This window comes from Archocentrus centrarchus, chromosome 16, assembly GCF_007364275.1.
Source record: "Archocentrus centrarchus isolate MPI-CPG fArcCen1 chromosome 16, fArcCen1, whole genome shotgun sequence".
Classification (NCBI taxonomy): domain Eukaryota; kingdom Metazoa; phylum Chordata; class Actinopteri; order Cichliformes; family Cichlidae; genus Archocentrus; species Archocentrus centrarchus.
Window position 1 is genome coordinate 28,170,163 of NC_044361.1, and position 12,180 is coordinate 28,182,342.

Sequence of the window (12,180 nt, forward strand, 5' to 3'; positions counted from 1 at the left end):
TTAATTTTTCGACGTTTACGTATTTAAATTGAGGTTCAAAACACATGACATGAAAAATCACAAATAAAGGACTATATAAGTGGAAAAAATAGAGCAGCGATGATGCGGTGTCACCCCCCTCGCCTGTGTGAGTGGATTCGCCCTGCTCGTTTGTTTTCTTGGGAGATACTGCTGCGCGAAGGAACGCAACGGCTGCGTGTTGCCGAGCAACGAAACTGCCTAAAGTGCGGTAAAATAAAGCACCTGTGTGCGGCTTTGGTAAGCAGTAATTATGTTACTTAACGATTTTTCTTTTCATAGAAATGTGTCTTCTATATTTACGGTTTTTGCTGTTTTACACATTCCTAAAGTTGGAGATAGTTGTGTTTCTAGGCAGCTACAGCTTGACTTCATACAAGTGTGCTTAAATTACACCTCATGATGGCAGGTGTTTGCTAACCTTCTAGTAAGCTTGATGCCATAATCCAAATGCCAGGTGTACGAAACAGAGTTATTACTGTTTATTTTCAGTTAGTTTTCTGATTTCAGTTAAATTTCCACTGTTCATTTTCAGTTTAGTTATTAGGTTCAGTATTAGTTCTAGCTCTGGGGTCAGCCATCCAAAGCAACGGACAGTGCATAAGAGAGGTGAAGAAGAGAGTGCAGGCAGGGTGGAAAGTGTCAGAGGTGATTTGTGACAGAAGAATAGCAGCAAGCAGCAAGGGTCTGAGCTGCATAGGCCCATCCGCTCAGTGTCCTCCTCAGTCATGCTGGTCACCACAAATGCTGCAGAAGCGCAAAACTACAGTGAACCGAATAATTAACCTGAGCTCGCACTGAAATAATTTACCGGCGAGATGGGTGTTTAAGTTTGTCATCACTAAACCGTATGAATCAGTGTAACTTATAGTTGAAGTGTATCAGTAGAGTTCAGCTGAGGGGGTACATTGACTTTATTGGGTGGGCCTGGACCCCCGAGCCCCATCCATAACGCGATACTATAGTTTTAGCCCCCCCCCCATTATTTTCTTGAAACCTAGTGTTTAGTTTAGTTAACTGTGATGTGATTTGGTGTGAAGCAGCAGTGTGTACTGTACAGCTGCATAGATATTGTCAAATTCTTGTGATCGTGGTTGTTGTAAATAATAGTTGTTTTTAAAGGGTGTGAGGGAAACCTGACAATACTTTTCTGTGGGGTTTTTTTTGTTTTGTTTTGTTTTCAGTACCTAAGGGTCACATTTTCATTCATTTTCATTAAATCTTCACTAATTTGCTTTAAATTCTAGTAGGAGAGTTTACCTCACTGAGGTGCAGCAACACCCTGTGGATCTTATTGAGCTTCCTCTGCTAACTGTGGTTATTTTTCTACAGAATACCACCCAGCATGAGCCACATGTGTGACAGGGCCTTATCAGAAAAAATAAAAGGCTTTAAAATTTTCAACAAGAAATCAAAAACCGATCAAAGGTGCTGCTCTGCAAAAAGATTCAATGCACACTCCAAATATTCAAAGCACTATAATGAGGCAGATGAGCGGAACAAAATGAAACGACTGAAGACCTGCAAAGAGAGGAGTCGGATAAAAGGTGGCTGGAAAGAGAACTCAAAGATCAAGTCACATAAGCGTCACTGCCTTTGCCAAAGCAATGTAGACATGGCATATTTGCATAACTGCTGTCATGCTTGTTGTCATTCTTCAAAGAGAAAGCCACCATTTCCAAGAGTTGTTCCTTCTGCGCAGGAGCCCTGTATCATCACAGACAGCCGCCTGACAAGACACCATGGCCTGTTTAACCATGAAGTGAAGTCCGTTGATACTGAACGTTTGCTAAGTGAGCAGCAAAACCTGGAGGAAAATGAACAAATAAAAGAAAAGAGGACTGATATTTCACATTTATATTCAACATCTCACAGTTCTACTCCACTCTCCAGTGATGGTTTGTTGGGAGCTGATACAGATGTTATGTCATTTAGGAAAAAAGCAGACCCTGCTTCAAAAGACCACACTGACTGCCAAGAGAAGGAAAAGAAAAACCTGCAGTTTGATACACAGCAATCAGATGTTACACCAGGGCAGAGACCACAACAGCGACTTGCTCTTTCATGTGAAAGTTTTCAAAGCAGCCACTTGTCTAAACACAGCTTCCTCAATGTAGTAACAACCAAAACCAAGAAGGCATGTGCCATGTCTGAAAACAACAGAGAATCACTGCTGACTCCTATTGTTGATGGAGACGATATGAAGACTTTAAATGCAAACGTAAAGAAACATGTGATTTCTACCCCTGAGCAAAACCCAGAGATCCAGGAGCCTCCCGTCCAGCAGATACAAAGTCATGGTCTCAGTGCAAGCCCATTTAAACTCTTCAGCTCACCCACTACTGACAGCTGTCACATACAGGACAGAAGGCAAGATCCAGAATATGTAACTAAGTCTGTCAGAGCAGTGGCAGCACGGTTGTGTGATCGCCTGAAGCTCCCATTGATGAGGAGCAGAAACCTGCTGTCAGAGAACAGGGAGGTGCTGCTGAACGCTCTGCAAGAGAGGCATGGACCCTGGCTTCAAGAGAACCTCCTTAGGGTGCAGCAACATCTAAGCTTCGCTGTGCATCCCAGAAATAAAGTTCAAGATCATGATCAAGAGCCAGCCAGGATAAATGAAGAGGAGCAATTTCCTGCAGGTAAACACTGAAATACATGTCCCCATAATATACAGTAATGGAATATGATGATTTGTTCAAGATGACTACATGTCACGTCAGTTTTTATCTGATTACGGTATGTGTAATGACTGCAATTTGACCACAATTACCCTGGATGACATGGTATTAATTTTAACTCTGTAAGTTCCAGCTGTTTAGTATTTATATTAATATCAACTTTTTACCTTTTTATATGGTGATCATTTGCTAATTTTTAAACCATTTTATGGAGTTAAGTTAGTTTAAGTTATGTATGTTTGCATTCATTGTTATTTACCGGCACTCACTGAGTGCAGCATGGGTACTTCTGTATTCGAATTATATGACTAGTAAAGTATAAAAGTATTTTTTAATAATATATTGGGAAGTCAATTTTAAGAAATATTTAAGTTCTTACATTTTTCTTCTTTTTTTTTCTTTTTGTAGCATGAATCTTTATTCTGTGCTTCATGTTTTTAATTGCTTAGTCCTTCAAAATAGATGAAACTAACAGCATCTCCTGTGTCTCCTGCATCCTCACACACATTATTTTGTGTCCTCATGCATATGATAGAAACACAACTTAAGTACACCACTCAACAAGTGGTGGCGGGCACAAGAAACCCCACCCCCAGCAAGATGTTTTAGCTCATTTGAGCGTTGTCCATCTCAAAAACATGTTGCTCTCCAAACATTGAATCCTTGAGATAACATAGGTCCTTTTGTCCATGCCCATAATTTTCTAAGGTTGAAAAAGTTGAACTAAAATAACTTTAATTTAATGGTCATGTTTATTTTTTTTATAAAAGCTTTATCTCTTATAATGAGAGAGTGCGTGATTTGTCAGGTAGTCTATAGTGCGGGAATTGAGGGACCAGATTGCTAGTCAAAAGTTATTCTTACTGAAACAAATGAGGATGATTGTCTTTTTTTTTTTTTTTTTTTCAGCTGAGATCTGGCCAAAAATATATTTGTGAAATGGGGTTTCCTGTGTTAAATTCAAATAGCCTGCAAATCCAGACTCTAGATCAGATCCTGATGGCATTCAGTTTGCACTAGTTCATGCCCCTCCATACCTGTGTACCAAATATAAGATAAATCCAGTTGGCAATAGCTTTTGAGGGAGATGTGAGAGGAATATTTTTTATTTATTTATTTTTTTAACATTGACCTTGACCCAGTTATGGTAAAAAAAAAAAAAAAAAAAAATCAGGTGATCTGGCCATCTTTTGTGCAAATTTGGTATGAATCAGAGTGGTAGTGTTGCTGCAATATTGTTAATAAACAAACAGAAAAACATATCAAAAACAATAGGTACAGAGTATTGTTTTTGCTGTCATGTACTAAAGAAACTGAAAAATTTGTAGCTGTTCTTCTCAACCTTTAAGATGAAGTGCAGGTTAAAGCCACTCCTCATGTGTTTCTTGGTTGGTTGGTAACTTTGGCAGAAAGCAGCTCCAGCTGGGACTGGCTTCTTTGCCACCAGACTTACAGATATTTAGTGTCAATCTGCATCTGTTCATTAGAATAATTTACGTTTGTTGCACTTAAATCAGTTGTCATCAGTTCAGCACTGTTTTCTCTTCTACTTGTTTCTCTTTGAACAAACATTTCTACTGTTAAAAACAAAAAAAACATTTTTCTAAAGTCCGTGTCATTTGATGAATATGACATGGAAAATTTAGCTTTTTATAAACACCTGTATCTTGCTTAAAGACAGATTTTTTAAAAATTGCAAACCTATCCTTAGAATAATTCTTTTTCTCAGATGAATTCATGTCCAAGGAAGAGAATACAGAAAACGCACAAACCAACAATTTAGTTTTACATCAATTTTTGTGGTTATTTAAAAAAAAAAAAAAAACAGAACTAAGCACAGCTTACCCGCAGTTTCTTGAGTTTTGTTTCCTTATTTTTAGACATGCCTGTCAAAATGTCAGGAAGTAGACATTTTAAGTGGAAACCCAGTCCGTACCCACACTGCAGACAGAAACAGGTAAGGTCCACAGTTGTTTTCTGATACCTTCAGTAATCTTCAGATAATTTAACATTCTCTGATAATAATGATTCCTTCTGTTAATTGTCAAGGCTGCTGAGTGGCTGACAAGCCCTATGGAGACCTCTGTCAGTATTTTTGATAATATCTTCAGACCAAGTTTGTCACCTCAGTTGTATATAGATTTAGGCCCCTGTGGAGATTCAGAAAGTAAGAGAGAAAAGGCCTCAGTGCCTGAGGACTGGGAAGAGCATTTCAACAGATCAAAGAGCAAAAAATCACCTATGTTTGATTCATTTGAAAACTGCTTCATGGACTACACCAGAGCAACTGGACAGAGGAGCCCAGGATATTTTGACATCAATACCCAGCTCTCTTTTTCTTATCAAGAACAGCTTCCAGATAGACATGCAGGAGAGCCAATGTACTTTGCCCAGCAGGAAGACCTATTAGGAACTGACAGGTACTCATGTGCTCCCTCCTTTCCTGCCCAAATTCACCATCAGAGCAATCATTTCCAACCTTTGAGCCACTTCAGTCAGCCTTCAGCTTGCCCTCATCTGAAATCCCACAACACTGACATGATGTACTACCCTCCATCTTATATGCTTGAGAGAGATCCTGCACAGTCCCTTGCTGCTTTCCCAAGCCCTGAGTCGTGGTCCTTCCCTCCTATGAGGTTGTACTAATGTGTGGTAAAGCTCTGCCTAGAGCCATGGCAATTGACATTTCTATGACTGAAGTACAATTCTTCCTTCGTGCCATAAAGCGTTTTGTTTAGTCAGTAAAAAAAAAGTTAACATATTTTAATAAAACCATAGCATTAAATGTAGATGCAATATCTGTCATCTCAAGAGTAACCTCTTTCTTTTATTGTCCCATTTATGCTGAGCTAAAGAACCACACAATTATGGTTACATCTTTTGAAGCATTTTATTTTTCATTTTGCACTACTGTTCATTAAAAACACAAATGTTATTGATGGAATATTCTTTACAGAGCAATAAATTTAGTCAAAGATGTTGTGAAAACTGTGCAATTTTGTGCATTTATTTAACTGCAAAAGGGTCATTTGTAGAAATTGTATGCATACATACATAAATTCTATATAAAATATTGAAAAATATAAAACTAAACAGGTCAAGATAAATGACTTAAATGAATGCTTATTCAGGCTTGTATAAATGGCACATTTATAATGCATAACATTGTACATTTACAACATATTTTCATCCCACAAAAAAAATTATTAACAAACTGAAAGATTACTTGAGTAAACCCACAAATCATATTCTTATTCTCTTTTTAAGTTTGCAAGTAAACCTTTTCATCAAATGCCTCATCCTCAAAGGGTTCAGCTTCTTTGCTTTCATGAGTTCTGTAACTTTCTTCTGTTTCTACTCTGTTACCCGTTTTTATTGCTCTCCGTAGCTGATTCCAGAACAGTTCTTGGGCCTGCATTGGGTTATTACAGTGTGAACCAGGCCACTGGAGATACGTCTTTTTTAACATAACTTTTCTCATGCGATGATATGACGACAGCTGCCTCTCAGAGATTGGCTCCAGAAACACGAGCAGAAGAACATCTCTGTGCTCATCGAAGAGTCTGTAACTGGCAAGCTGGATTTCCAGAGAACACCACTCACTGCGTAGGAAGTTCCTGCTCACCACACAAATAGTTTTCCGGCTGCTGTATACAGCAGAGACAATGTTGTCCACGATATCACGGCCCAGCTCAAAATCCCTGTGATGCAGGCAAAGCTTAAACGATGATCCACTTCCTTCCAAGTTGGGTAGCAATTGGTCCATGATCCACTGTTCATCAGATGAGTTATAGGAAATAAACGCATCATATTTACAGTTCTCCTCCTCATCTCTGATTCTGCTCCACTGCTCACTAAACCAAGCACGGAACACATAGTAGCTGTATTTCATTTTCCAGTAGAGTTTAACATAAAGTAAAGGAATGACTGTAAACAAGAAGATTGCAGCTGCTGTGCTAAAAAACAGGTACATTCCAACATTTATGTAACAGACTTTAGTGTCAAAATTGTGAAATTTGAGTTTGGAATTGTGTTGGCATGACAAATTATAAAGGTAGACCACCTGAACATATGTGTTATTTTTTGTGTACTTTTGCAGAAGCCTGTTGTTGCAGGTACAGCTTAGAGGAATATCACGTATGTCGAGGTAGCGGAGCTTAGGTAGACTCTCTAGTGCATCTACAGGAATAGTCTGCATGACATTGCGATTGAGCTGCAGTGAACGTAACTGTGTAAGATTCCCAAAAACCTCCTTAGAGAAGTTCTGAATGCCCATATTTTCTGCAGCCAATCTGGTCAGATTTCTGAGATTTTTAAAGACCCCTGGTTGTAATTTTGTGACCCCAACACAGCAGTTATCCAGTGTGAGGAAGCGTAAGCCCCTTAGATCATCGAAGGTATCAGGAGCAAGATGATGTAAGTTATTGTTGGTGAGGTACAGAGATTTCAGTGAGTAAAGGCCACGTAGTAAACTGTGTGGTAAAACAATGAGCCCATGAGGCTGCTGCCCACCTAATTTCAGATCACTCAGTCTGCTGAGATTCATAAATGGTGAATCGTGATTTTCTGTTAGGAAGTGAATCAGATTACTTTGTAAATCCAGGACAGTGAGTGTGTCTTGAAATGCACGATATAGGGAAGAGTCAATCTCTTTGAGTTGGTTTCCATCTAAATAGAGATTGGACAGCCTTTGTAGTCCATCAAGACCCGATGACTGAAAATGAGTAATCTTATTACCTCCAAGGTCCAATGTAGTCAACATTTTCAGGTTGAAAAAGGTCCGATCAAAAATGACAGAAATGCGATTGTTGCGAAGGTTAAGGATTTGCAGTCTGATCAGATCTTCAAATGTGACATTGAACAAATCAGTTAAGAGGTTATTGTCTAAGCGAAGTATCTCAAGCTTTGTTAGCCCTTTGAGAGCATGACGGTGGAGAAAAGCAATACTGTTTATGTTAAGTTGCAGCATCTTGATATTTGGTGTATGATAGAAAGCATAAGGATCAACTCTTAAGATGCGATTGTAGCGATAATCCAGTTTTTCCAGATTTTTTATGAAAAACGTTTTGTGTGTTTTACAGGATTTTAGAATGTTGAGATGGTTATGCTCTACTTTGAACTCTTTTATAAATGAATGTCTTTTGAGAAACTCAAGGCAGTTTGTGCTCTTTAGGTTGTTCCGGGATAGATCCAAAGCCCTTGTGATGTTAGGACAATAAGACAGTGTATTGTTTGCAAGAGTCCTAATCCCGTTATTAGTCAGATTCAGATTTTGAATCCCTCTCAGCCTTTTTTTCAACGATGTGCATAATTCCTTGAGCATTCTTTCATCCTTCAGACCTGTACCAGAGAAATCAACATGATTTGCATTGATGTTGCTAATGTTTAAAAACTCCACTATTGTTACATTTGTTGAACACAAATGCAGATAATGTATATGTCTCAAATCCACTTGATCAAAAGCCTTTGTAGGGAGCCTTGAATTGTATGACAAATCTAAAATGTTGATAAAGCTGAGAAATGAAGGTTTACATCCCAGTGTGTATAGATTATTTTTACAAACATACAAATCAGTGAGAGACTGGGGCAGTGACACATTTGAGTGTCTGAGAGAGGTTAAATTGTTAAAGCAAAGATCTAGTATCCTCAGATTTGTCAGATGTGAAATAGACTTAACAATGACTGAGAAATCTGTCAGAAAGTTTTGCCTCATGTTTAAAGTGTCTAGCTTTAGAACCGATGAGAAAATGTCCTCAGGGAGATGCTTCAATATGTTGTAACTCATGGAGAGGTAGGTGAGATTATGCAGATCCTTAAACAGAGAAGGGCTCAGCTCTGATATGCTGTTGAATGCCATATTTAGAGTCTGCAGTTGATGCAAGCCTTGGAAAGCTAACTGATCAATGGTCGTCAAGGCGTTATCAATACCAAGGTGCTGAAGGTCAACTAACTTATTGAAACTGTTGTTAGGAAGGTGCTTCAGAGGAGTTTCCAAGATCGTGAGATTGATGACAGATGGCGGCAGGTCTCCAATAATAGCAAATATATTTCTTGCCTTTCGATGACTGCAACTGAAAGTTTTCCCATCAGAATCTGGGTCTTCAATGCAGTTCCTAAAGCTGTAACCATGGATGAGCTGAACAGCTGCAATCACAACTGTAAATGACAGCAGCTGATGAGTTATGTTTTCCATTTTGCCTTGTTGCTGTGCTGCAAGAAAAAGTCCTTTAAATAACTTCTCAGTTTCTTTGTTGGTTTGGTTTGTTTAAATATGTTGAAAATGTCTGCAAGGCCTCTCGGTGGTTCATCAGTTGAATGTGGTGCAGGAGTCTGAGAACAAAGGAAATTTTACTTTAGGTATATCCTGTGTCACATGTTCTCAGCTTTTAAACTCTGAAAATCTGAAATGACCATTTAAACATTACAAGAAAGTAAATTGACAAAATAGCCATTCATATCTGATTGATTTCTAAGAGTTTGTAAAATATTGTAGAAACAGAGTAGAAGTTTCTGGTACAATTTCACCTTTTTCCAAGTTGCACAGAGAAGAGAATAAAGTCTGAAGAGGTTGAAGCTCCAGCAATACGTGCAGTATACAGAACACCTCAATGTGGCATCCAGACAAAGTTGATGATGTCTCCAAAGTCAAACATCATTCAAATAATGAAGCTGTTTTATGCACTACAAGTGTTGCTGGAACCCCAGCATAATTTGGCAGAAATATATAGTCAATATTTGTATCAATGTATCAGATATCTGATGAACACAGTGCCTTAAAAATTAAGCTCTTGCATTTTAATTTAGGTATTCTATTTTTATAATTACTAATTTTTTTTATTAACCCAGCTTGTTCTTGTTGCTGTTAGTGTGCCTTACCAGAAACAGCTGCAAGTCTCCTGCAATAGCCTCAGCGTCAAAGCATCTTCTATTCTTGAGGTGTTCGTGTGTCAACAGTTAAATTCATAGGACAAGAATAACTTCCCCTTTTGTATTGTTTTCATATCCCTTTTCACTGTAAATGTATGTTTGACCTCCTCGTTCTTTTTAGGGTTTCTATCACATCATTGCAGTCCACTAAAAATGGGCAATGAAATACTTGACAACTGCTATCTGTTCTTCTTCTTTAATAATCCTTTACAGCCAATGCTGTGTTAAATTATTTAATCACAACGCATTAATTGCAATTGTTTTATTTAAATACTGTTGTTGAATGAATATACAATCAGCAGTCAGTAATTTATAAATTAGTCATTTAACACAATTCATTAAATATTTTTAAAATTGTAAAATATGGAATGTATACACGATGTACATTATTGAATTGTATTGTAGGTAGAAAAACAGTTCTCATGAACTGGTGAGCTGGTTGATTTTTAAGTGTTGTTAAGTGAAGAGCCATCCCACCATTTCCTTCTTTGTTCTTTCGCTCGTTTGTTGCATAAAGACAGTGTCAGCACAATGAGTCGCTGTTGAACTTTGAGTGAAAGATTTGTTTTTTCAGCCTGGTTCCAAGTCTCGAAGCTCACAGCTCAGATATAATAGATGTGTAATACACTGTAAAAGTATAGATAATAAAGCAAAAACAAAAAGAAAATGTCAGCTCAGTCCAGTAATCAGACTTTTATTCCTTAGCTTCACTCAATTATGTCTATGGCAAAAAAAAAATAAAAAATAAAGTACAGAAATTGAAGAAATGTATTTTGTTTTGTGGTATGTCAGTGTCCTATAATGCCGTATAAATTTTCAGTTTCTTCTCATCTTCTGCTCACGTGCCATCTGACACAATCCGCATGCAGGAATGCAGGCCATGACTAACCAGTCGTTGCACACAGAGCCCTGAGGAAAAGCACGGTTGCAGTAAACATCAAATGTTGTATTTTTGTTCACAGGCCCATATTTTCAGAGTGTTGTCATTTTTTAAATAGAAAACAGCACTCTATTTTCATCATGATGAGAATTATAGTTTCGTGTTCTAATAAGTGATTAGACATCTTTAGCACACTTACACCAATGTTGTATCTGTTGCGTATGCTTGTCCGTAAAGCAATCATGCTGCCAGGGAGGCAGGGCAGGCAGCAGCATTCATCGCTGTTCTGGGCCACCTTACAGGCCAGGATGCAGGGAATAAATGTTCCACAAACACCTGGAGGTGAGAGATGTATTGTCATATTTCTGTTCATATTACACTGCTGGTAAGCTTCAACATGCACCCACAAAATGTTCCCGCAAGACCCATGTAGACACGTACAGATGCCACAGTCTTCACAGCAGTCACACACGCTTGTACTCCACTCTGATGATCCAGGGGACACCGTGTACTGTGTGACGGTGACCTGAGGTTGTAAGTTTATCACGTTTGGCTGGAATTCCATAGCTGCAATTAGAAGAAATAACACCGACAGTAAGTGAGTCGGTTTAACATGAGTTTAGCGTGAAGGTCATCAACTTTACTAGTTTACATCTTGGTTTGTAAGCCTTTTGAGGCGCTTTTGCACCTGTTTTTCCTTATAATAAAGGTTATATGTCCAGAACTGTTGTAAAAGCTTCTCAACATCTTAATTCCAACCAAAAGCAGTTTTATATTTCTTGATTAACAGTTTACTCCAAATCACATAGAAATGCATTCAATTTGTAGAATAGTAGCTGAAATTAAACTAAACAAAATTTGCTTTATATTTTACCTCTAGAAGTTAGTATCTGGCTCCTGAAAGCGAGGTCAGCTGTTGAAGACTGATAGGGTTGTGATCACAGCTCTTATGTCCAGCACCACAGTAGACGTAGGTTGGAATCAAGTTTCTGTGCTGATATGGGATGGCAAACAATGACCATGTAAGCAGGCCTTAATGTCTTGTACATGAAAAAACTCAAATGTTTAGTTTTGGGGCGTATTACACCTTTGAAAAAGGGTGTGCCTAGCATGATGCAGTCTTTATCGCATAATCGCAACTGACGAACAAAGGAGGGCACTTGTAGTTTTATATATCAACCAGGCTTTATTCACGGTAGGTGTGGTGTGTGTACATAACAAGCAATCAGCTCTGTGGACTGAAAAAAGAATGAACTGATGCTGAAGCACAGACTGTGTTTCTACAAAATGTGACTTTGGCACTCTGTATGTACCAGTGAGTCAAGAAATCATTAATAAAAATCACTTAATACATTAATTCTGGTGTTATATAATTTATTAGTGTTACTTACTTCTATTCGGAATGCCTCTACTGCTGCTTTAAGGTGCCATATGTACGAGTGGGTCTACTTATTTTTTTTCCTAAGCAAAACTATATTGAATATTCACTTAATATGTACAGTACTTCAGTTGACCTGATGATGCATTATGGTAATAAAAAAACCTGCGTAAAAGATTACAAGATTGTCTCCTCACCACAGCACTGACAAGTTTATTTTTTTTAGGATTTACTAAAACCCGTCATTTGCACCTGGATCAAAAACTTTTTAACAAACCACTCTCAATGCGTCAAAC

General features: G+C 38.1%; 3 protein-coding genes across 3 annotated transcripts; 1 reads left to right on the forward strand and 2 right to left on the reverse strand.

Annotated features, from left to right (window-relative positions):
- The first annotated feature begins 166 nt into the window (after nt 1-166).
- On the forward strand, nt 167-5,652 carry prr19 (proline rich 19). The gene is made up of 4 exons (XM_030750411.1): nt 167-258; nt 1,351-2,660; nt 4,580-4,656; nt 4,749-5,652. Exons 2-4 carry the CDS (start codon nt 1,364-1,366, stop codon nt 5,343-5,345), a joined length of 1,971 nt encoding a protein of 656 aa, XP_030606271.1. The 5' UTR covers nt 167-258; nt 1,351-1,363; the 3' UTR covers nt 5,346-5,652.
- A 309-nt stretch (nt 5,653-5,961) lies between these two features.
- Nucleotides 5,962-8,892, reverse strand: tlr21 (toll-like receptor 21). The gene has a single exon (XM_030749307.1). It carries the CDS (start codon nt 8,890-8,892, stop codon nt 5,962-5,964), a length of 2,931 nt encoding a protein of 976 aa, XP_030605167.1.
- A 1,412-nt stretch (nt 8,893-10,304) lies between these two features.
- cnfn (cornifelin) lies at nt 10,305-11,632 on the reverse strand. Its single transcript, XM_030750825.1, has 4 exons — nt 11,381-11,632; nt 10,948-11,073; nt 10,706-10,842; nt 10,305-10,535 (listed from the first exon to the last, which is right to left on the reverse strand). The coding sequence occupies exons 2-4, from the start codon at nt 11,069-11,071 to the stop codon at nt 10,443-10,445; spliced, it is 354 nt and encodes a 117-aa protein (XP_030606685.1). The 5' UTR covers nt 11,072-11,073; nt 11,381-11,632; the 3' UTR covers nt 10,305-10,442.
- Nucleotides 11,633-12,180: the final 548 nt, after the last annotated feature.

Coding starts and splice junctions, on each gene's coding strand:
- prr19 (XM_030750411.1), top strand. CDS start 1,364: ATGAGCCACATGTGTGACAGGGCCTTATCAGAAAAAATAAAAGGCTTT. Junction 2,661..4,579: donor AGAGGAGCAATTTCCTGCAG/GTAAACACTGAA, acceptor CCTTATTTTTAG/ACATGCCTGTCAAAATGTCA. Junction 4,657..4,748: donor CACACTGCAGACAGAAACAG/GTAAGGTCCACA, acceptor TTAATTGTCAAG/GCTGCTGAGTGGCTGACAAG.
- tlr21 (XM_030749307.1), bottom strand. CDS start 8,892: ATGGAAAACATAACTCATCAGCTGCTGTCATTTACAGTTGTGATTGCA.
- cnfn (XM_030750825.1), bottom strand. CDS start 11,071: ATGGAATTCCAGCCAAACGTGATAAACTTACAACCTCAGGTCACCGTC. Junction 10,843..10,947: donor CTGTGAAGACTGTGGCATCT/GTACGTGTCTAC, acceptor TCTCACCTCCAG/GTGTTTGTGGAACATTTATT. Junction 10,536..10,705: donor GCAACAGATACAACATTGGT/GTAAGTGTGCTA, acceptor GCTTTTCCTCAG/GGCTCTGTGTGCAACGACTG.